The 24067-nt window shown below is 27.4% G+C and overlaps 4 protein-coding genes across 4 annotated transcripts; all 4 read left to right on the forward strand.

Annotated features, from left to right (window-relative positions):
* The first annotated feature begins 2472 nt into the window (after positions 1–2472).
* Positions 2473–4060, forward strand: LOC134827688 (rhodopsin-like). The gene is made up of 2 exons (XM_063840451.1): positions 2473–3012; positions 3235–4060. Exons 1-2 carry the CDS (start codon positions 2573–2575, stop codon positions 3905–3907), a joined length of 1113 nt encoding a protein of 370 aa, XP_063696521.1. The 5' UTR covers positions 2473–2572; the 3' UTR covers positions 3908–4060.
* Positions 4061–13494: 9434 nt separating this feature from the next.
* On the forward strand, positions 13495–15228 carry LOC134836728 (pickpocket protein 28-like). Its single transcript, XM_063851936.1, has 4 exons — positions 13495–13865; positions 13928–14206; positions 14267–14468; positions 14524–15228. Exons 1-4 carry the CDS (start codon positions 13495–13497, stop codon positions 15226–15228), a joined length of 1557 nt encoding a protein of 518 aa, XP_063708006.1.
* A 2775-nt stretch (positions 15229–18003) lies between these two features.
* LOC134836759 (pickpocket protein 28-like) lies at positions 18004–19175 on the forward strand. The gene is made up of 5 exons (XM_063851972.1): positions 18004–18273; positions 18337–18432; positions 18581–18665; positions 18721–18834; positions 18886–19175. The coding sequence occupies exons 1-5, from the start codon at positions 18004–18006 to the stop codon at positions 19173–19175; spliced, it is 855 nt and encodes a 284-aa protein (XP_063708042.1).
* An 883-nt stretch (positions 19176–20058) lies between these two features.
* Positions 20059–21215, forward strand: LOC134836766 (pickpocket protein 28-like). The gene is made up of 4 exons (XM_063851984.1): positions 20059–20313; positions 20363–20554; positions 20605–20692; positions 20926–21215. The coding sequence occupies exons 1-4, from the start codon at positions 20059–20061 to the stop codon at positions 21213–21215; spliced, it is 825 nt and encodes a 274-aa protein (XP_063708054.1).
* Positions 21216–24067: the final 2852 nt, after the last annotated feature.

Genomic DNA, 24067 nt, shown 5'->3' on the forward strand with positions numbered 1-24067 from the left:
AAAAATAAAATTCATTTTTTTTAAAATTAAATCTTTTTTCTTCATTTTATTTTAATTGATTATTTTTTTTTAATTTTTAATTTAAATAAAAAAAATGGATTTTTTATTAAAAAAAAACATAAAAATAATATTTAATTTAATTAATTAAAGTTAATAAAAAAATCTTTAAAATATTCTAAAAAAAATTAAAATTTTAATTAAAATTAATTAAAATAATTTTATATTAATTATTTTTACCCAAAATATAAATTAAAAAATAAAAAAAAAATAATTTTAAATTTAACTTGACTAAAATTCAATATAAAAATAAAAATGTCAACAACAAATTTTCACCAATAAAAAATAATTTTTTATCCAAACAACTGAATTGTTAATTTTGAAAAATAATGAAAATGTCATATAAAAATTTCTTTGTTGAAGGGATGCACCCCTATTTAAAAATGTTTGGTCTTTGTTTCATTAATTAACAATCCATCCATGCTTTCAAAGCATTTTCAACATAAAAGCACACACAAAACATATTTGCCAACATAACTTTGACAAAATCCACTCAACGATTATTAATTAAGTTAATGAACGAAAATTGACCCCTCCTCAAACGAGAAATTCTCGACAAAAGTCAATGTTTGTTTTCATCATTTTTGTTCAAGTATTTGTCATCAAACGATCAAAGGAAAGTTTTTTTTTACCCTTTTTGTTCGTTTTTTGATGTAATTTATGAACAAAAAAAAATTTTTGTTACAAAACAGATTTTCATTACAAATTACTGAATATCAAACTTTCTCTCTTGTTGAAGTTGCTTGAAGTTGATTTAATGCATTAACAAGAAACAGACAAAGGACAATTTTGTGGCACGCCGCAAGAGACACACACGCCAAATAATTTATGTCAATGAATTTTCCAGACATTTACTTGTGAATTTAACGACCAAATTGTCCCATTTTCCATTTATTTAAATTTCTGGCTTCGAACTTTAATGGAACTAATTTTTTGTGCTCTCCCACTTTTTTTTTTGCAGGACAAGAAAAAAGGAATAAAATATTTCTGTAATATTTTCTTTGCATAAATTACTGTGTCGTCCCTTGCCACGGTTTCTTCATAAACTTCAAGAAGAAGAAAAAAAGGAAATGGCAGAACTATGCGAAGACATATTTTCTTGCAGGGGATCTTGGTTGGCTTATTTTAATATACCTAATGGCACAATTATACAATATTTACATACGACACATATTTTCGAGTTTCTTACAACGAGGATTATTTTCTCTATTATTTGGCGTAATTTTTGAGGGAGACTTACATGACTTAAAATGAGAGATTTTTCTTGTTTTTTTTTTGTTTGAAATATTGATTTTTTGTTGAACAATAATGAGATTATTTCATATTTGGCGTCTAATTATGGGCGAAATTCAACAATAGACAAGAAAACGCGACATTAGAATGATATCAAATTTCATAATCGATATAAATAAAGCAATAAAGTAGAGGAATGTTGTCATAATTCTTTCACACATGAGGATTGGCGTAGTTTGCCAAAATTGAAATTTGAGGGCTGTTAATTGAATTTTATTTATTTATTTTTATTTTATTTGAAAAATTATTAAAAAAATTTTTTTTTTTATTTTTCGAAAATTTAAAAAAATTAATTTTATTTAATTTTTTTTTTTATATTAAAAAATTTTTTTTTTATTTTAAGAAATGTTTTTTTAATTTTCATAATATTTTATTTTATATTTTTTATTAAAATTTTAATTTTTTTTATTTAAATTAATTATTTTTTATTTCAGAGTAAATAATTTTTTTTAATTACGAACTTCTATTTGTTTATTTTTTTTTTTTTTTTGTTTTGTAAATTTTTATAATAATTGAAAAATTTAATTAATTAATTTAAAATTTTGTTAATTGAAAATATGAAAAAAAAATTTTTTTCAAGAAAATTTGTTTAATTTTTTTTTATATTTTTCGCTCAAATTATAAATTTTTTAATTTGCATAATTTATTTATTTTAATTTTTTTTAATTTTTCTGTTTATATATTTTTATTTTAATATTTTTGTAAATTTTTTCAATTTTTTTTATTTTTTTTTAATACTATTTAAAATAAATATTTTTTAATTTTTTAATATATGATAAATTATTTTTAATCTTTTTTGTATAATGTCGAAATATTTTGTGTTAAAAAATTTTAGATTTTTTAATTCTTTTTTTTTATAAATTTTTTAGCATGTCATAAGTCATTTTTTTCAAAATTTAAATAAAAATTTTTTTTTCAATTTATTAAAAAGTTACAGCCCTTCAATAAATCTTTCAACTCTTAGTTATTAATAAACTTTCACACCATTTCTTTCAATCTACGTTTTCTGCTTAACGATACTTACCCTTAATTTAATTAGACATTCGTTGAATTCATAATTTATGATCCGCTATAAAAGCCAATTCCCATTTCCATGCAAATTCATTCCAATTTTTAGATTTGGTCAAGTAGTAACAGAGACCTATTGAAAAATTGCTTTAAATTTGTGATTCTTTAAAAGTAGTTCAAAAGAAAATTTTAATTTGATTTTCTTCAAAGAATCATGGCTTTACTTCCCGTTCCTCAAGCTTTTACATGGGCTCAACAAGGACTAACCAACGTTACTGTTGTCGATAAAGTTCCCGAGGAGATGCGGTATCTCGTTGATGCGCATTGGTATCAATTTGCTCCGATGAATCCTTTGTGGCACTCCGTTTTGGGATTCAGCATTTTTGTTCTCGGAGTTATCTCGATGGTTGGAAATGCGATTGTGATTTATATTTTTACGACAACGAAATCGTTAAGGACTCCGAGTAACTTGTTGGTTGTGAATTTGGCATTTTCGGACTTTCTTATGATGTTCACGATGTGCCCGCCGATGGTTTATAACTGCATTATGGAGACATGGGCATTGGGACCTTTGTTCTGTACAATTTACGGGATGTGTGGATCGTTATTTGGATGCATCAGTATTTGGACAATGACCTTGATTGCCTTTGATCGGTAAGAAAAATTTACTTTTTATGAAATTTTTAACGTTTATTTTGAATTTTACTCTATCGGTGAGAATTGTAACTAAAGAAAATTTGTCAAAATTATTTTTTTCTCTATGGAGCTTCGTCAATTAATGAAAAAAAAAATACGAAGCTTCATAAAGATTTTAACAAATTTTCGTTAGTTACAATTCTCACCGCCAGAGTCAGACCCTGTAAAATTTTTTCTCAGTTACAACATCATCGTCAATGGTTTGAGCGCGAAACCAATGACAGTAAATGGCGCCAAAATTCGCATCTTCCTCGTTTGGGCAGCTTGTCTCATGTGGACTTCTTTCCCCTTGTTCGGATGGAATCGTTACGTTCCCGAAGGCAATATGACAGCTTGTGGCACGGATTACTTAACCAAAGATTTCGTTAGTCGTTCCTACATTCTCGTTTACTCCGTTTTTGTTTATTGGATGCCTCTTTTCCTCATCATTTTCTCGTACACGTTCATCCTGAAGGCAGTTGCTGCTCACGAACGTTCAATGCGAGAACAAGCAAAAAAGATGAACGTTGCTTCTTTACGATCTGCAGATACTGATCAACAAAGTACGGAATGTAAACTCGCAAAAGTCGCCCTTTGCACGATCTCGTTATGGTTTATGGCATGGACGCCATATTTGATCATAAATTTCGCGGGAATATTTGAAGCGACAAATATTAGTCCATTGGCGACAATTTGGGGATCAGTTTTTGCCAAAGCCAATGCGGTTTACAATCCGATTGTTTATGGCATCAGTCATCCGAAGTATCGACAAGCGCTTATTAAGAAATTTCCGTCGTTGGCTTGTGCTCCAGATGCGGATGATAATATCTCCGTTGGATCGGAAGGAACTGCTGTTACCACAGAAAAAGCTTAAAATTTGTTTCCCGCCTTTTTTCCTTCCGAAAAAAATTTTTAATGAAAAAAAAATAAACAGATAGTTAGTTGATCATCATCAAAGTATTCTTCACATAATTAAGTTGAATTTTATTTTTGTTGCGAGATTTTAGCACCAAATAAACTTAGCAAGAGCAATTAAATCTTATTTTCTTCGTCTTTCGTTGTTTATGGAGCGTGAAAGAAAGTTGAGAAAGAGAAAAATATTTAAACAAATTGCTTCAAAGCCCACATATTTAAAAATGTTTCCAAATGATGTACAAAGAATTGATGGCACAAAAGAGAAAAAGAAAGTTTTTGCATCAGATTTTGCAATTCAAGGATTTTCTTTAATGAAAAACTTACAAAGAGCGCATTTTCTTACCAAATAAGTTTTTTTCTTCCATTCAAAAGAAAATTTTTCAGATAAAAAATACTTTTTTCATAAAATAAAAAGTTTTTCAAAATTTTGAATGAAATTTTGTTTAAAACCCAAATTTAATTCATTTTTAAAAATTTTCACAAAAATCCTGAGCGGTAAGAGTGAAAAAAATCATAATCTCGGAAAGACAAACAAAAAGTGAGTAAAAGCGTCAAAAACACGAAATTCCTTTCAAATGAGCCATAAAATGTTTTAAAATCTAGAAAAATGATTATAAAGTAGAGTAATAAAACTGCGCGTGGTCGTATCATAAAAGCTTTTGCTTACATTTCTCGCGTTTTTCTCACTTTAATGTCTCATAAACGCCCCGTAATTTAAATTTCTGTTCTAATTATTGCTTTAAAGCGGAACATTATTCGTTATTTGTCTAAAATATTTAAAAAAATAATGATAAAATTGAATTTTAATTTTTTTAATTAAAATAAATATTTTAAAAATTAAACTAATTAAAAAATAAATAAATAAAATATTTTTAATAAAAAAAAATATTTAAAAAAATTAAATTTAATATTTTTAATTAAAAAAAATATTTTTAAAAATTAAATTTAATATTTTTAATTAAAATATTTTTGAAAAGTTTTTAAAATTAAATTTAAATTTTTTTAATTAAAAAAAAAATATTTTAAAAAATTAATAAAAAATGTTTAATGAGAAAAAATTTTTTTTTTAAATTGATAAAAAAAAATTAATTTTTTAATATTTTTGAAATTCAAAAAATAAATTAAATTATGCAATTTATATTGAAAAAAATTTTAGATAAAAAAAAAATATGAAAAAAATTCAATAAAATTTTTAAAACAAAAAAAAAAAATAAGGAAAAAATTACGAATAATTTAATGCAATTAAAGACGAGAAAAATTCACAAGAAAAAAGACGAAGAAGGACAATCATCTTTATCTTTTACTTATTTTTTAAACTGTCCTTCGTCTCTTTTTACTTTTAATACAATAAAAATTAGCTGCTGGTTGTAATAAACGACAAGAAAAAAATTGTGCATTCATTAGAGACAAACTACGCGCAAAATAAAAGAAAAGAAAAGCAAAAAATCTGTTCATTATTTTCATGAAGAAGAAGACAACAATACAAAATACAAGAGAAAAGAGGAACAAAAGCGTCATCGTCCGTTGTTTAACTTGCGTTGTTACTAATAAGCATCGGATTTTTTCTTTTTCATTTTTCTGCCCGGATACATTAATGAATGTAAATGCAAACAACGAACGTACACGAGGGGGATGAAAAAAAATTATAATTGCCACATCTTTAAATTTAAATAAAAAGCCAACGCACCCCCTTGCACTTGACATTTTAGTGATGAAAAGAAAAAAAAAATGGAAAAAAGAAATCGCTCAAAGCGTTTTGCCAAGAGTGTCATTCCATTTATGGACAATTACCGCTCATAAATAATATTTTTCTACTTCCCGTTTTTTTTCTTTTCCTTTTCACACGTGCTGCAACGCGATGAGGTTGGTTCCGTTTTGTCGTCAATTGTAAAATTATGGAAAAGAAAAAAAAATAATGAAGATATTAATTGAGTGTGATGAGTTTTGAATAAAATGAATGGCAAAATGGAAGAGAATTCGAGTGAAAAGAGAGGAGAAAAGTTTATTTATTAATGCAAATAGAAAAGAAATTACTGACAATGGAGTGGAAAAAATTTAATGAACATTTTGATGAAATAACTTTAAAGTCAGTTTATCAATACTTTTAAAAATAATTTACATAAAAAAAATATTTTAAATAAATGTTAAAATTTTTCAAAAAAAATATTTTTTTTTATACAAAAATATTAAAGATTTCTTAAAGTTTTATTTTTTTTAATTTAATTTTTTTTTTAATAAATTAATTAATTAATTTAAATTTTAATCATTCAACAAATAAGATTTCAAAAATTAATAAATATATTTTTTTAATAAATTATTCATTGAAAAAAAAAATAATTTTATAAAAATTTGCAATTCTTTATAAATATTTTTTTTTTCAATTTAGTAAAAATTCAAATAAAAATTAAAAAAAAATAAAATTAATTAAAATTTAAATTAAAAAAAAAAATTAATTAAAAATATTATTTTTTTTTTTCAATTTTAATTTTAAGTTATTTTTTTTATTTTTTGTATAAAAAAAAATTAAATTTTATAATTTTAATTACTTTTTTTTCAATTTTTATTTTAATTTAAACTGAATTAAGAAAAAAAAATAATTTATAAAAAATAGCAAATTTTTATTATTTTTTTTGTTCAATTTTTTTTATTAAAAAAAAGTTATATTTATTAATTTATGAAAAAAAAATTTTTTTCTTGATCAAATTTTTAATTAACTTTTTAAAATATTAAAAATAAAAATTAAATTTTTTAAAAGAAATAAAATTTTAAAAAATTTGTAAAATTAAAAGTTTAAAAAAATTTAAATAGAAAAAAAATTATAAAAACTCCTAAAATTGTTTTGTGTAAATTAAAAAAAAAATATTTCTTACCCAAACCAAAATCGGAAGCAAATATTTCATTTTCCTCCTTTGACGTTCAACAAAAAGCCGGAAATCGAACATTTTATCTCTTCTTCACTTCATTCAACTCCCAAAAAAAGCGCATTGCACTCGAAAAATTGCCTTCAACTAAAAATCAAAGTCAATAAGCAGGCACTTATCTAATAATAGTACCGCACGTCGTTCTGCTAAATGACTTGTCGTCGTCGTCATTGATGATGATACTATCTCATTATTGCATTGTTACATAATAACTAACTAAAGGGCAAAAACGCAACGAAACGAGAAACGCACAATAAATGGATGACAAAATGCGATGCGGGTTCCATTCACTTCACTTCCATCGACTTCCATACACACAAAAATGCATAACAAAAGAATCTTTTCACACTCTTTTTATCCTGTTATGATTATGATTAACACACTACGGAGTTGAGTCGTCCCTTTTTATTGCGTTCGTGGTGTGTTTTACAAAAAATTAAACACATTGTCTCGATTTATGAAATTTTACAGTCATAATGTCGTTTTAATATTGGGCAAGGTACGAAAATGAACTCACTTTACAATTTGCCAGTTAGACGAGAGAGAACGAGGAGAATGCGCAAAGTTGTAATAAAGGTGCCGTAATATATGATTATGATTATTAAAAATGTCTCTCGGTGCGTGTTTGTTTCGTAATAAGGGTCCTTCTGCTACGAGAGAGAGAAAATCTCATTTCAACAAATAATTGTTAGTTTCATTGTCAAAAAAAAAAATTTTTTTTTAGCGAAACTTTTTAAATTGTTTCTTTTGTTCGAAAATGTGTTGAAGGAAGCAAAGTTTAAAGGAAACAAAGGAAGCAGATTTTTGGGGTGTGGATATTTACAAAAAGTACAAAAAAAATATTCGAATGCCAGGTTGGTTGGTCGATTAACTTCTCTGCAAGTGTTTTTATTATCTTCATTGTTGATGATTTTGTGTTGATTATTACTTTTTAGCTGCGTGTTGGTTAAATATGTCCGGAAGAACATTAAAAGTAAATTTGGGTGTCAAAAACAGGCGGTTTATGGCGCTTCAAGAGAATTGTACTGTTAATTTTTTTTACCGCTATTTTGAGTTTGAAAAGCGGTTTGTGTCATTAGTTTTATTTGCTTGGTTTGGATTAAAAAGATAATTTTTAATTTTTTTTTTGCAATTTACTTACCTGATTTTTAGTTGAGATTTGTTATTGTATCAATCCTGATTTTTTGTTGAAGGTCATTTCAAGGACAATGTTCAAAAAGCTCTGAGACTGTCAAATTTTTACTAAAATATAAAATCATACTTTTATTTCAGGATTGATACAAAAATAAATTTCAACTTAAAATCAAGTAATAAAAAATTATTTAAAATTCAAAAAGCGGTATATTTAAAAAATTACAAAAAAAATTTTTTTAATCCAAACCAAGCAAAAATTGAATTTACTTATTTATCAATCCTGAAATAAAAATAATTGTTTTTACATCTCTTGATCTCTTGATTTTTTATTCAAGGTCATTTCAAGGACAAAGTTCAAAAAGCTCTGAGACTGTCAAATTTTTACTAAAATGATAATATTTAAGACTAAGAGCCTTTTTGTGTATTGTCCTTGAAATAACCTTGAACAAAAATTCGAACTTTTACCATTAAAAAAACAAAAATTATTTTCTGTACAATTTGAATTAAATTCTATTAACAAAAAATTTATCAAAAAGAAAAAACAGAAGTGTCTTTGATATATAATTTAACCTTCATTAGACAAATCGATCAAAAAATTTTACGGAAGATGTTATCTTATAACTTTCATGCTGTTTCGTACCTTTCTTAATGACATGATGTTTCATCATTTTGACACTTACTTAATTAGATCTCTTTTCAATAGTTCTGTTAATGATTTTTTATAAAAATAAAAAAAAAACTTCAACAGCTGATTTTCTAATTTAATAATAAATTGAATCAAGCTTCCTTATAATTTTATTTTAGTTTTTTGACATGCGAGTATCAATTATACTGTCATTGATCCCTTGTTAATATTAGAAAATGTGGTTGAAAAAAAAAAACTTTTAAAAGAAAAAAAATTTTCATAGTAAAGTTTTGTAACTTTGATTATTATTTAATATTTCCTGAAATTAAGGAGAAAGTATTACCTAACAAAAAAAAGTTAGAAACTAAAACTTTAATTAACTTCCAAGTATGAAATAATTTTTCCGCTTTAAAAATCAGTCAATTGTCAAGTTTCAAATAAAAATGATCAAAAAAGACTCAATTCCGGAAATTCCTGTTATCACAATGAACTTAACTCTTTCCCAAAGAATCTTTTTCTGCCTAAAATCTGTCTTCAAGGAATATTGTTCGAACAATAGTGTCAGTGGTCTACTTACCATGAGTTATTATCATCGCCTCATCTGGATTTCAATTCTCGTAGTTTCTGTTATCTCTTGTTACTTTGCGAACTTAAAAATTTTCGAAGAACGTGAAATACTGATATTGAATCGAGAAAATGTAATTTCAACTTCTGACATTCCATTTCCCGCTGTAACAATTTGCCCGACAGTGAAAGTAGATCATAGAAAGTACGTCTTTGGTTATTCTTCCAACAGAACAACTGACGAAACGATGAATTATTTGTTGTTTAATCGAGTTTTGTTTGCTTATCAATCTAATGCGCGACCTGATCCGAACCTATTGAGCTTTGAACTTAACGATATACAAGAAAGAATTTTAGATTTGGGTCTTGCTGAAGAAGATCTGATTGTTTCGTGCACTTTTAATGAGAAAAATTGTAGTTTTTCGAAAATTTTGACGTCAGATGGCGTTTGTTACGTGATGAATTTAATTTCGCCGGATGAGATGTTTATTGAAAATGATCATGTTCAGTACAAGGTTGAAGGAATTCCGATAAAAGGTTGGTCTTTTGAGAATGGATACGAGGATAGCTTTGATGAAGAAGTTTATCCTGAAAGAGGAATGGGAGTTAGTAAAAACCATGAGATGAAATTTCGTCTTCGGTTTAATTTGAATGATTCGGTAAACTCTAAAGCACGCTTTTATAGAACTCCTTTTCAATTAAATGGGTTTTATGTAAGTTTTAATTAATTTTTTTTTTCATTTTATCAAAATTTAAAAAAAAAAATGTTTGAAAATTTTACCAATTTAATTTTTAAAAAATTAACTTAAATCAATGAATTAATTTCTTTTAATTTTTTTTTATTTAATTTAATTTAATTTTTTAATTGTTTTTATTATTTTTTAAATAATTTTTTTTTAATTAAATTTCTTTTTTTTTCATTTAATACAAAAAGTTAAAAAAGTTTAAGAATTTTATTTTAAAAAACTTAATTAATTCAAATAAATTAATTATTTTTTTTAATTTTTTTTATATTTTTTTATTTTGATTTAATTTAATTTTTTTTTTAATTTTTGAATTATTTTTATTATTTTATAATTCAAAATAATTTTTTTTTAATTTATTTTTTTTTTAATTTTTCAGATCCATATTGGTCATCCGATAGATTTCCCTCATAATAAAGAAGAAAATACTTTCGTTCCAACAAACTCCCGTTATACTATAAAAGTTTCGCCGGAGATGATTTCAGCAGATGATACTTTAAAAAAATATCCTTTCAAGAAACGAGGTTGCTTAATTCGAGATTCTGAATTAAATCATTTGAAAGTCTTCAAAAAATACTCTCTAAACAATTGCTTATTAGAATGTAAAGCTAAATTCTCGAATCAGTATTGCGATTGCCAACAATATTTCGTTCCAAGTGCAACAAATCAAACTTGCGGCAAAAAGCTATTTGATAAAGTTTTTTGCTATGAAGAAGTTGCAAATTACGAAATTGCAAAATCCATGATCGAAGTTCAAAATCAAAATTTCAGCAATTATTGCAATTGTACGCCGGCATGTTCATCTCTTGCTTATACAGTTTTTCCAACATTTTTGGGCACTTTGAATGTTTCAGATGATTCTTTTCAATTTAGTGATGTTACAGTAAAATTTGCATCTTCAGAATTTTTACCGAAAATTCGTCAAGAGTCGAGCAGTGACTTGGATATGTTGGCAGCGATCGGAGGAGCTTTGGGATTTTTCATTGGAGCTTCAGTTATTAGCATAATTGAGTTCTTTTATTACTTTTCGTTTAAAATTTGTTTAAAATTTGCTGTTGGAAAGGAATAATTTAAATAAAAAAAATTATTAAAAAATAATAAAAAAAAAATTAATTAAAATTAAAAAATAATCCAATTTTTAATTTCCAAAAATATGTAAAAAAAAAATTAAAATTTAAAAAAATCTTTTTAAGATGAAATTTCATTTAATATTTTTTTTGCATTATTTCAAATTAATTTTAATTTATTGTTAATAATTTGAACTTTAATTATAAATTAAAATTTTTTTTAAATATTTTTTTAAATTTATTTATTTATTTATTTTTTTTTTTTTTGATTTATTTATGTCAAATATTTTTTATAAATTATTTTTTTATATTTTTTCATTATGTAAATTTTTTTTTATTATTTTTTCAACTTTAAATTTAAGGTTTAAAATATTTTTTTTTCCTTTTTTTAAAATAACACAAGAAAAAAAAATAAATTCTCTTTGGTATTGCACATCGAAGTTATATCATGATTGTTATTATTATTTATTTTAAAAAATGCAAAATTAATGACACACAGGGGATGCATCTGTTAAAAATTGAATATTTTATAAAAAATTGCCACATTTCTCGCACATGAACATTCAAAAGTGCTAAAAACGAGAATTGTGGTACAAAATTATATTTAATGAATGGTTTTGCGGATGTTGAAAAAAATGGATGTCAATACCCACTAAAGGGATATTTTTCAATTTTAAAGTTATTTTTTTATTTTTAATTTAAATTAACGAAAATCTTAAAAATTAAATCTAAAAAAAAGAAATTAATGACTAACAATTATTTTTTATTAATTCCAATAAATTGCATTAAACGTTAATTCGAGAAATTTTATTAAAAATAATAAATATATCGCATTAGTCTTCGTCGCTTGGTTAATCAATGTTTCAACATCAACATGAGTCAATTACCGTTTATTTTTAAACTTTTTTCGATGTACTTGCTTTTCATATTAAAAATCCGAAAATGGGTTCAAAAATAAAGGGGGATTCTAATGTTTAATTTCACTTTATTTGACATTACGTTCATCATCATTATTTCATAGCGCTCACTCTTTTTTGACTGAATGACGCATAGTTGTTGCATTAATGTTTCCAATTTTTTTTCTGTTCGGGATAGGGGTATATCATAATAGCGTTTAAAATAAAATAAATATTATTAATATTTTTCTCTTTTTTCGTTGTAGCTTCAAATTACATTCTCAGGCAAGCAAGTGATGTCATTCGGGGGACATTTGAAGACAACGACACGACGTCAAACAATTATTCAGAGTTTTAATTCGATTAAAAATAAATTTTGATGCACTTTTTGTGTACTGTGATACCGAAAAAATCGATATTTTTGCGAAAACAAGTTTAATTTTTAATGAATGTGAAAATGTTGATTGGCAGTCTTGTCTATTTATTTATTTTAGAAATTATTCGGGAATTGTAGAAATATTTAAATAAACATAATTTTCTCTTATTTGAACATGTTTGCTAATTTTTTAAATTAAATTTTCACGAATTTAATTTTTTTAAAAAAATATATTTAAAAATTATTTCAAATTATAAATAATTTTCATAAAAAAAATATTTTTGATTTATTTAAATTTTTTAAAAATATTTAAAAAAAATTATTTTTATTCTATAATTAATTTTAATTCATTTAAATTTAATTATTTTTTAAAATTTTATATTTTTAATTTTTTTATTTAATTAATTTGAAAATATAAAAAAAAATTAAAATAAAATATAAAATAAAATTTTTGGTTTATTTGAATTTTTGTAAAAACAAAAATAAATAAATTTAAAAATAAATAAATTTATATTTTTTTTATAATTATTTTTTTTATTTATTTAAAATTTATTACAAAATTATTTTTAAAAAAGCGCTCAAACTATAATTTTTTATTTATTTAAAAATTTTTTCAAGCACAGTTTCTACAAGCAATTGACTATCTAGATACCTCATAAAGACTTACAAGTAATTTTCCTTGTTTTATGAGTACTTACAAATTCTACATTTTTTTTGTTTGAGATAAATCGCCATGGCATCTACCTTTTTCTCTCATTTTCTCCAAGGTTTAATTAAGAAAGATTAAAACAAACAAGAAGCAAAAAAATTATCTCTAATTAGATAAGGCAAGTAAGAAAATATTAGCAAAGGCACGGAGAACCTTCGCATTATTATTAGCAGTTACAAACGGAAATTGTCCTATTATTTTTTTCTTTCTTCATATTTTTTTTTTTATAATTCTTTTAATATTTTTTTCCTTCAAAATTTTACAAGAAAAAAAAACAAAAAAAAATATTAAAGAGGAGGATAACAAATTAGATAAAAATTTAATTAATTACAATAAATGAAATGTTTTTATTCGAGGGTGTTCTCCATTACCCTTAAAATTCACAAAAAAAAATGTTGGGCATTAACTTTTATAAATATTAGAGTGTCTGAAAAGTTTTAAAAGCCATTGAAGGACAAAACTTTTTTTTCGCCTCAATAGAAATCAGTCGCTCATAAAATATTTAGAAAAAATGAACGATATACCTGAAATTCCTGTCGTTGAAGTTCATCACAGCAGTTTTTCACGCATTTCAGCTGATGTCAAAGATTGCCTTTGCGAATATTGCAAACAAAATAGCATTTTCGATTTGTTTCGAATCAAAAATCGTATTCAACGAATTTTGTGGATCTTCATAATTTTTCTACTTGTAATTGCTTGTTACTTAATGAACGTAAAACTCTTTCAGGAACGACATATTTTCATCGTAAATGAAGAAGAAAAGCTTTCGACTTACGACATTCCTTTTCCCGCAGTTACAGTTTGCACGGATGTCAAAGCAGATCATCGAAAATTCAAATTTTTGTATACTTTTAATAGAATTTACAATGTTAGCCAAGAAGAGTAATTTTTAATTTTTTAGAACTTAATTGAAAATTTAATAATTATTTTTTTTTATGTTGAAGGATTATCAAATACTTGTTATTAGAACGAGTTTTGTTTCCTGATGTCACAAGTAGACGTTTAATAAATCCAGCTATAGGAGGCGATACTTTGCATAGACCTCCAATAGATGGCGCTTTAAGCAGAATTCATGAGTTGGGAATTAAAGAAGAAGATTTAATCGTACAATGCTCAATTGATAATCAGAAGAAATGTAAATGGACTAAAATTTTAACTCCTGATGGGCTTTGTTATTCTTTCAATTTAATCTCATCTAAAGAGATGTTTCAACCAAATATTGAGTAAGCTTCAACAAATTTTGAGCTTCTGTTAAAAACTTGTTCAATTGGGTTTTTTATAAGGCATAAGCAATACGAGGATATGGGCATCAGTTCCAAAGGATGGTCATCAAATGAAGGATATGCTAATAGACATACTAAAGATACATATCCAATGAGAGCTGAAAGACATCAATTGAAGTTTCGTCTTAAACTTGATACTAATGACTTTGAAAATATTAGTCCGAAAATTTATTTGAATTTAGGAGTTTTTAAGGGTTTCTATGTAAATATTTTTATCTAATTTTTATATTCATAACTTTTCTTTTGTCTCAATTTAGATCTACGTTCATCATCCCATGGACTATCCATATGATATTCAAAATCGCGTTTTCATTCCAACTAATTCAAAATATGATCTAAAGATCATTCCTGATCTTATGCTTGCCGATAAGTCTTTGAAAAAATATGCTATGAAAACACGAAAATGTAGCTTTGGAGATTCTGATGAGACGAACATAAAATTTTTCAATCATTTTTCAATTAATAATTGTCTTTTGGAGTGTGCTGCTAAAGAATCTCTCAAATTCTGTGAATGTGTTCAATTTTTCATGCCAAATGAAAACAAAACAATTTGTGGGCAATCCGAACGTCATACTCAACATTGTTACAGACATTCAATTAACAATATGATAACTCTCGATTTACTGAAGATGCAAAATTTTAATTTCTCAGGGAGTGTTTGTAATTGCATTCCGCCATGTTCGTATCTATCGTATACAGTTTACGAAAGTATGATTGGAGATTTGAAAATTTCAAATGGTTCTTTTCAATTCAGTGATGTCACAATACGGTTTGCATCTACAAAGTTTATTCCGAAGCGTCGTCAGGAGTCGAGCAGTGACTTGGATATGTTGGCAGCAATTGGAGGCGCCTTGGGACTATTTATTGGGGCGTCAGTTATTAGCATAATTGAGTTCTTTTATTACTTTTCGTTCAAATTGTCAATGCGAATCGTTTTTGGTAATAAAGTTTCTTTAGATTAGTTGTTCCCAAGAGACTCGTTTATTTTTTTGAAGTAATCTTTTCAAAAAAAAAAAGCTTTTAGTTTATTATCAGAAGGTACCTAAACAGGATGGAAAATAGTAATCTTGACGTGATTGAAAGAGATCTTACCGATACAATTCCTGAGATTGAAGTTGTTGATGCTGATGCTCCTGAAAATGTTCCTTTGACATTCTTTGGTCGTGTCAAAAAGTTTTTTCTCGAATACTTTTCCATCAGCAGCATTGGAGGGCTTTACTATTTATCAGTTCATGGAATGATAAGTCGAATTGTGTGGTTGATCTTATGGATCATTGCGATGATTTCATGCTACTTTGTTACCATTAGTTTGTTGCAGGCTCGTGAAGTTTTGGTGAGACATGAAAGTTATGTGCAAAATATTTTCGACATTCCATTTCCAGCTGTTACCATTTGTACAACCATCAAAGCGGATCATCGATTGTTTGACAGTCATATGATGCCTCTTAAAGTAAGGGACAAAAACGTATCTACTGAAGAGTGAGTCTTTCGATTAGTTTGTAAATATTATCTTTCATTCTACTTGTTCTAGACGATATGATTTTTACTTCTTTTCTCGAGTGTTCCAAAATTTGAACTATAAAACGACTATAGAGCTGGTTGAAATTGAACCAAACGTTACTGAAATACCAAATCGAGTTTACAAGCTTGGAATAAAGAAAGATGATTTGATTGTTTCGTGTTCATTTGGGGGGGAATCATGCAATTTTTCAGAAATTTTGACACCTGAAGGACTATGTTATGCTTTCAATCTAATAGCTCCTGATGAAATGTTTCAAAACAAGGGCTCGCCATATGATTCGTACAAAGCTAAAGGATTTCTTACCAAAGGTTGGTCTTTTGAACATGGATACGAAAACAACTACGACACAGATGTTTATCCACAAAGAGGTTCATCTATCACAAAACGACTTGAATTAAAGCTGCGTCTGAAAATGAATATCAAAGATTTTATTAATTCAAAAAATGCATATTTTAATGAAAATTCTGAAGGATTTTTGGTAAAACAAAAAGCAAAATATTCGAAAATAGTTTTTAGATTTAGTTTTTTTATAGATTTATGTTACACATCCAATGGACTATCCTCATAATCCGGAGTCAAGAACTTTTATACCTTTGAATGCTAAATCTAAGCTGATCGTTAATCCAAACCAGATTTCATCAGATGAAGCTGTGAAGAACTACCCTCAAAATTCACGAAAATGTTTCTTCAATGAAGTTGATATGAATGTTTTTAGGGTAAGATTATTAATTTTCTCTGCTTATAACTTGTATAATATTATAAAATAATTCAATCCTATCAACCTTTTTTTCTTTTCAGTTTTACAAAATGGAAAACTGTCTATTCAATTGCATTGCAAATCATTCTTATAAAAATTGTAGATGTACTCCATTTTTCATTCCCCGTGAGATAAACATTGCATTGTTTATAATTATAATCTAATTTTTCATAATTTAGAGGTTATAAAAGATGAAATGACAATTTGCGGATTTCATGAACAATCAAGTAACCGAATTTGTAGCAGTGAAAGCCTTTTTGATAGATTTCTCAAAGAAACAACAGAACTTGGAAAACTAAATTTAAACAATTTGTATTGCAATTGCTTGCCATCCTGCACTTCACTCTCATACGACGTTTTAGAAGGCATAACAGGAAAAATTCCATTTTCCAAAAACGACACATTTCGCTTTAGCGAGGTTACAATCCGATTCAGTTCATCTGAATTTCTTGGAAAAAGGAGACAAGAATCTTACAGCACTTTGGATATGCTGTCAGCTTTTGGCGGAACTCTTGGTTTGTTTGTTGGAGCGTCCGTGATGAGTATTTTGGAGTTTCTCTACTATTTTTTGATCAAAATTTGGTTGAATATATTTTGTTGAATTGATCATTAATTGTTTTGTCAATAAAAATTATCTCAAATCATCATTAAGTTATTAAGCAATTACCTTAAATTCACTTGAATTTGCTTCATAGCTTCCATCGATGTTACAGTTCGATTTGAGGATTTGAGTGAATATGACTTCTAACAATATTTATGTCATTGAACGAGATCTAACAAACTCAATTCCAGAAATTGAAGTTGTTGATGCTAATGAATCCAAACTTTTAACTTCCTTTAAACGTTTCAAATCTTTTTTATCTAACTATTTGTCCATCAGCAGCATTGGAGGACTTTACTATCTAACTGTTCATGGAATGTCTCGTAGAATATTATGGTTCATTGTGTTTTTGATATCGATAGTTCTCTGCTTCATTGGCATTGAACACTTATGGAGCTCTCGTAAAATTTTGTTAATGAACGAAAAAGCTTATACAAATACTTTTGACATTCCATTTCCAGCAGTTACTGTTTGCTCGACTGTGAAAGCTGATCATCGAGTAATTACCTATTCTTCTGAACTAGCTGCTTTAACTTTTGGTTCAAATGTTTCGCAAGACATGTAAATTTAAACATTGAATTAATAGAAGTAGTTCGTTTTAATTAGTTTAATTTGTGTAAAGGTCAAATAGATTTCATATACTGGATCGTGTATTAAAAAAGAGAAATTATTTCGGCGGTGCAATAAAGACGAGAATTCCATCTTTTTATAGAGTTTTCGATGTGATTCGTGAAATAGGCATAACCAAAGAAAATTTGATCAAATTCTGTTCTTTTAATGCTAAACTATGCAATTGGTCGGAGATTTTGACACCTGAAGGACTATGTTACGCTTTTAATCTAATAGCTCCTGATGAAATGTTTCAAAATAAAAACTTACCATATGAACAATACAAAGCAAAAGGAATTCCATCAAAGGGTTGGTCCTATGAAGATGGCTATGAAAATGAATTCGATGCAGATGTTTATCCATATAGAGGTTCATCCCTCACAAAACAACTTGAGTTACAGCTTCGTTTGCAGATGAATGTCAATGATTTCAGCAACTCAAAGAGTCAAACTGTCAAGTTTGTTGAAACGAAAAAAGAAGACCTTAAATGGAATTATGAAGAAGTTCATGGATTTTGGGTAAACAATATAACATTTTGTTAAAACTTACCAGTTTTGATTTTTTTTTTTTTTGAAACAAAGGTTTACATTGGAAATCCAATGGATTATCCCAACATGGAAGAATCAAAAACTTTTATTCCTTTGAATTCTCGAATGACTTTGAACATTGAACCAGATGTAATTCATGCAAATGATGAACTAAAAAACTATCCTCTGGAAGCCCGAAAGTGTTTTTTAAGAAAAAATGATTTACAAAATTTAACTATCTTCAAAGTAAAATTCCTTTATGAACTTTTATACTTATTTCATAAACTTTTTTTTATAGCATTACACACATGAAAACTGCTTTTTAGAGTGTCGAGTAAAACTTTCTAAAGCTTTCGAATGCGTTCCATTTTTTGCACCATCAGGTAAGTTTTCTGATAAAATTAAATCATGTTTTAATTTTTATATTTTTTTGTCAAGTTGACAATATCTCAATATGTGAAGAGTCTCTGAGCTACAACGTGTATTCCATCAACGATCGGCTTGTAAAAGATTTGCACCAAATGTCAAATATGAACTTCACAAATTTACAATGTAAGAATATCAAGGTAAAAAATTTTAAATTTTAATCTTTTTTTGTTTTAGGTAACTGCTTTCCTTCATGTTCATCTATAATGTACAACGTTCATGAAGTAATGACGGGATCTATTCCAATTTTAAACAACACATTTCGCTACAGTGAAGTTACTGTAAAATTCAGCTCACCGAATTTTCTTGCAAAACGACGACAGGAATCTTATAGTATTTTAGATCTGTTATCAGCTTTTGGAGGATTACTTGGATTGTTCGTTGGAGCATCCGTCATGAGTATTATGGAGTTAATCTTTTTCTTCACTGTCAAAATTGGTATTGATCTATTGACGAAGAAGCATTAAGTGTTTGTTACTAACCAAAGTTAATCTAATTTGGTGTCGTTAGTTGTGAAATAATTGTTGTTTGTCTATTCTATTAATATGTGATGCAATGACTTTTTTAAGCATTTGATGAAGATTGTCAGTTCAACTCGAGAATTCAAATGAAAATGACTTCTAACAATATTTATGTTATTGAACGAGATCTGACAAATTCAATTCCAGAGATTGAAGTTGTAGATGCGGATGAGTCTCCAAATATTTTCAAGAGCTATTTTAAAAGGATCAAAACTTGTTTGTTCAATTATTTTTCCATCAGTAGCATAGGCGGATTTTACTATCTCACTGTTCATGGAATTTTTCGTCGAATCTTGTGGCTGACATTGTTGATGATATCAATGATCTTCTGTTTCATTGAAACTGTAAACTTGTGGAACTCTCGTGAAATTTTGATCAAAAACGAACAAGCTTACTCAAATATTTTTGACCTACCATTTCCGGCAGTTACTATTTGCACAACTATCAAAGCAGATCATCGAGTTATTGACCATGAAGTTTTGAAGCCACAAATAATGTATATGAATGAAGTAAATGTATCTCAGGATATGTAAGTATGAAGTTTCAGTATATACGAAATATATTATATAAAAATTTCTATCTTCGATGAAGTAGAAACAAATTTTACGTATTGGATCGTGTTTTAAGATATAATGTTGAACACCGTAAACCTTCATATACAAGTGATAGTTTTCAATCATACAACATTGTCAATGAAATATACGAATTGGCAATTAAGAAAGATGATTTGATCGATTCCTGTTCTTTTGATGGAAATCCATGTAAATTCTCGGAAATTTTGACTCCTGAAGGGCTATGTTACGCTTTCAACTTAATTGCTCCTGATGAAATGTTACAAATGAAACACTTGCCATATGGAATATTCAAAGCTAAGGGCTTTCCTTCCAAAGATTGGTCTTTTGAAGATGGATACGATAACAACTATGATACAGATGTATATCCTTTGCGAGGCGCATCTTTCAATAAACAAGTTGATTTAAGACTTCGCTTGAAAATGAATCGAAATGATTTCAATAATTCAGAAAGTCTCACAGTTATATCCAATAACATGCTATACACCATTCAAAAATTTCATGGATTTTGGGTAAGAAATGAGATCAAAATGAAACTTTATAAAATTTAATTTTTAATAGGTTTATGTTCATCATCCAATGAACTATCCTCACAATGATGAAACAAAAACATTTATCCCTTTGAATTCACGGATGACTTTGAACGTTGAACCAGACAAGATTTCTGCTGAAAGAGAATTGAACCATTATCCATTTGAAAGTCGCAACTGCTTCATTAAGGAGAAAGAATTAACAAACTCTACAATTTTCAAAGTAAAATTCATCTAAATTTAAAGTAAGATCTAATCAAAACATTTTTTCAGCATTACACAGAGGAAAATTGTTTGTTAGAATGTCGGGCAGTATTTTCTGAAAGTAAATGCGATTGCGTTCCATTTTTCATTCCATATCGTGAGTTTTTGAGAACTTTTCGTTCATGCTTTGGTATATTACAATTTTTTATTAATAGATAATGTATCTGTTTGTGGAAGTTTGGATCATCATTCTAAATCTTGTTACATAAATTCAATTGCTGATCTGTTCTTAAAAGAAGAGTTTTTATTGAAACAAATGAATTACGAGGGCTTGAAATGTAAGAAGACATAAAATCATTAAAAAGTTCTTTATTTTACTCTTTTTTTCAGGTAATTGTTTTCCGCCATGTTCATCTCTTACCTACAACGTTCGCGAAACAATGACAGGAGCTTTGCCAATCTCAAACAATTCATTCCGGTACAGCGAAGTTATTGTAAAACTCAATTTGTTTGAATTTCTTGGAAAAAGGCGACAGGAATCTTACAGTATCTTGGATATTTTGTCAGCTTTTGGAGGATTACTTGGATTTTTTGTTGGAGCATCCGTCATGAGCATTATGGAGTTAATATTTTTCTTCACGGTCAAAATTGGAATTGATCTATTCACGAAAATTCATTAAGCGTGTTACTTAACAAAATTAATCTATAATTTGGTGTTAAAATAATTTTGTAAATGTCGATTGATTTTGAATTGATGCACACTTGGGAAATACTTGGTCTCAGTTTAGTTTTAGATTTCAACAGAAAATGACTTCTACTGATGTTAATGCCATTGAACGAGATCTGACAAATTCAATACCAGAGATTGAAGTTGTAGATGCAGATGAGCCTCCAAAGAGTTTCAAAACTTTTTTGTTGAATTATTGTTCTGTTAGCAGTTTTGGAGGACTTTATTATCTAACAGTACATGGAACTTCTCGTCGATATTTTTGGTTTCTAATATTTGTAACTTCAATAATTTCATGCTGCTTTGTTACGAAGTGTCTTTTACGTTCCCGTGAAATCTTAATATTGAACGAAAAGTCATCAAAGACTACCTTTGACATTCCTTTTCCAGCAATTGTTGTTTGTTCGACTGCAAAGGCTGATCATCGAAAGTATAACCTCGAAACAGCAATAACTCAATTTTATAATTTATCAGAAAAACAGTAAGTATTAATAAAAATATACAAAAAAAATAAATTAATTGAAAAATTAAATGTTTAGGTTTTTGAATTTTTACTTGTTTCAAAATGTGTTGAGCTCTCGAGTGTTTCATGGTGTTGGGAAAAGTGGAGGGAACCCAGGAATGCATATACCTATATTAAATAATGTTGTCGATATGATTTACGATATAGCGATTAAAAAAGAGGATTTAATAAAGTCTTGTTCGTTTGGAGGACAGTCATGTAATTGGTCAGAAATTCTTACATATGATGGACTTTGTTTTGCTTTCAACTTGGTTTCTCCCGAAGACATGTTTCAAAATAACAGGTAAGTTAAATTCAAATGATGATTTTCTGATGTTAAACAGAAATATGTCAACCAAATTTTAGCCATAAACAATACAAAGCCAAAGGAACTTCATCGAAAGGTTGGTCTTTTAAACATGGATATAATAGCGATTCCGACACAAATGTGTATCCATTGCGTGGATCTTCATATACGAAAAATAACGAATTGAAACTTCGTCTTCAAATTAATGCTAAGGATTTTGCAAACGCAGATCAAGCAATAGATTCTTTTAACATAAAGACATTTCATGGATTTTGGGTTTGTTTCTTTGCAGCCTTGCTTCAAATTAGTTTTATTAATATTCATTCATTCTTAGATTTATATTATACATCCAATGGATTATCCTCATGATCGGGAGCTGAATCGGATATTTCTTCGGTTGGATCAACATTATACCGTAAATGTTGCTTCGGAAATAACAACAGCCAGCAAAGAGTTGAAAAACTATCCATTGAAAGCAAGAAACTGTTTCATAACGGAAGAAGAGTTACAAAAAAGCACAGTTTTTAAGGTAAAAATTAAAATACCTCAATACATTTTTTCAATAACTTTAGAAAAAAAAATGATTAAAAATAAATTTTTAATTGTTGAAGGAATATACACTTCGTAACTGTCTCTTAGAATGTGAAGGACGAGCGGGATATGAAAATTTTGACGGATATGCTAAATTTGACAAATGTGTACCTTTCTATGTCCCAATATCAAAAAACATTGAAATTTGTGGAAAAAGAACCGGCAGACATAAATACTTTTATACCAAAGGAATACCCGAATTGCTTATGAGAGAAGCTTTTTTGATTCAAGCTATGAATTACACAAATTTGAAATGTAATTTTTACTTAAATTTTATTTACTTCTTTTTGGTTTTTTAAATTTATGGTTTTCTTCATTTCAGGCAATTGTTTTCCTCCATGTGCATCCGTAACTTATAACACTATTGAAACATTGGTTAGAAAACTTCCATCTTCGAACGATTCAATGCATTTTACCGACATCACAGTTAAATTTAGCTCCTCTCAGCTCCCCGAAAAACGATTTGTAGAGTCGTACTCTACACTTGATTTGTTTTCAGCATTTGGAGGAACTCTTGGATTGTTTGTTGGAGCATCTGTCATGAGCATTTTGGAGTTAATTTACTTCTTCACAGTGAAAATTATCATCGAACTTGTTGGAAAACCATCTAAGGATTAATTAACGTAAGTTCTTTCAAGTAAAATTTTTAATTATTTCTTTTTTTTATATTTTTAGGATTGATGAACTCCAAGCCGAGTTCCAAACAGTAGAAAAATTAGCATCAACTTAAAGTTTGTATAGAAAGATTCCATTTTTCAATCAAAAATTATTTGCGTGAACATAAACAGTTGATATTTTGTCTCACATTTAAACAAATTAAAACATTGACTTAAAAAATTCAAAATTTTTCTTATTTGAAGGAAGTTTCATCAAAAGAACGTTATTTGAAGTATCTAAAGTCAAGTTAAGTATCCTTTAAGTGAAGCACAGAATTTATTATGAAGTTCTGGTCTTTGTTTACAAAATGAAGAATCAAATATTGCCAGATTATCTGTCAAGAAACCTGAAATATGTGAAAGACGTTCAACCATATTTGCTGAAAAGCGAAAACGAACTGAGGTTGCCTCCAATGAGATCAGCATTCGCACAGAATTGTTTATTTTACAAGGGAGTAAATTTGTTGAATGACATGATGCGTTACGGATTCAATATCGACGTGAACTATGTGAATTTCAAAAAAATCGAATGAAAAGTGAAAACCGAATCCACGAAAACTAAACATCACGAACGGAAACTTCCTGAAACAAAAACACAGAAAAATTCACAGTTTATTGCTTCACTGAACACGAATCCCAATGTCACTGTCCTCATGGTAGTAGTTTGTTGATTGTTTACTCACATGTCTCATTCACATAAACTGTTAGATAATGCAATCTCCGTCGTGCTCGAAAACCACACAGCTCCA

Source organism: Culicoides brevitarsis, chromosome 1, assembly GCF_036172545.1.
Source record: "Culicoides brevitarsis isolate CSIRO-B50_1 chromosome 1, AGI_CSIRO_Cbre_v1, whole genome shotgun sequence".
Taxonomy (NCBI): domain Eukaryota; kingdom Metazoa; phylum Arthropoda; class Insecta; order Diptera; family Ceratopogonidae; genus Culicoides; species Culicoides brevitarsis.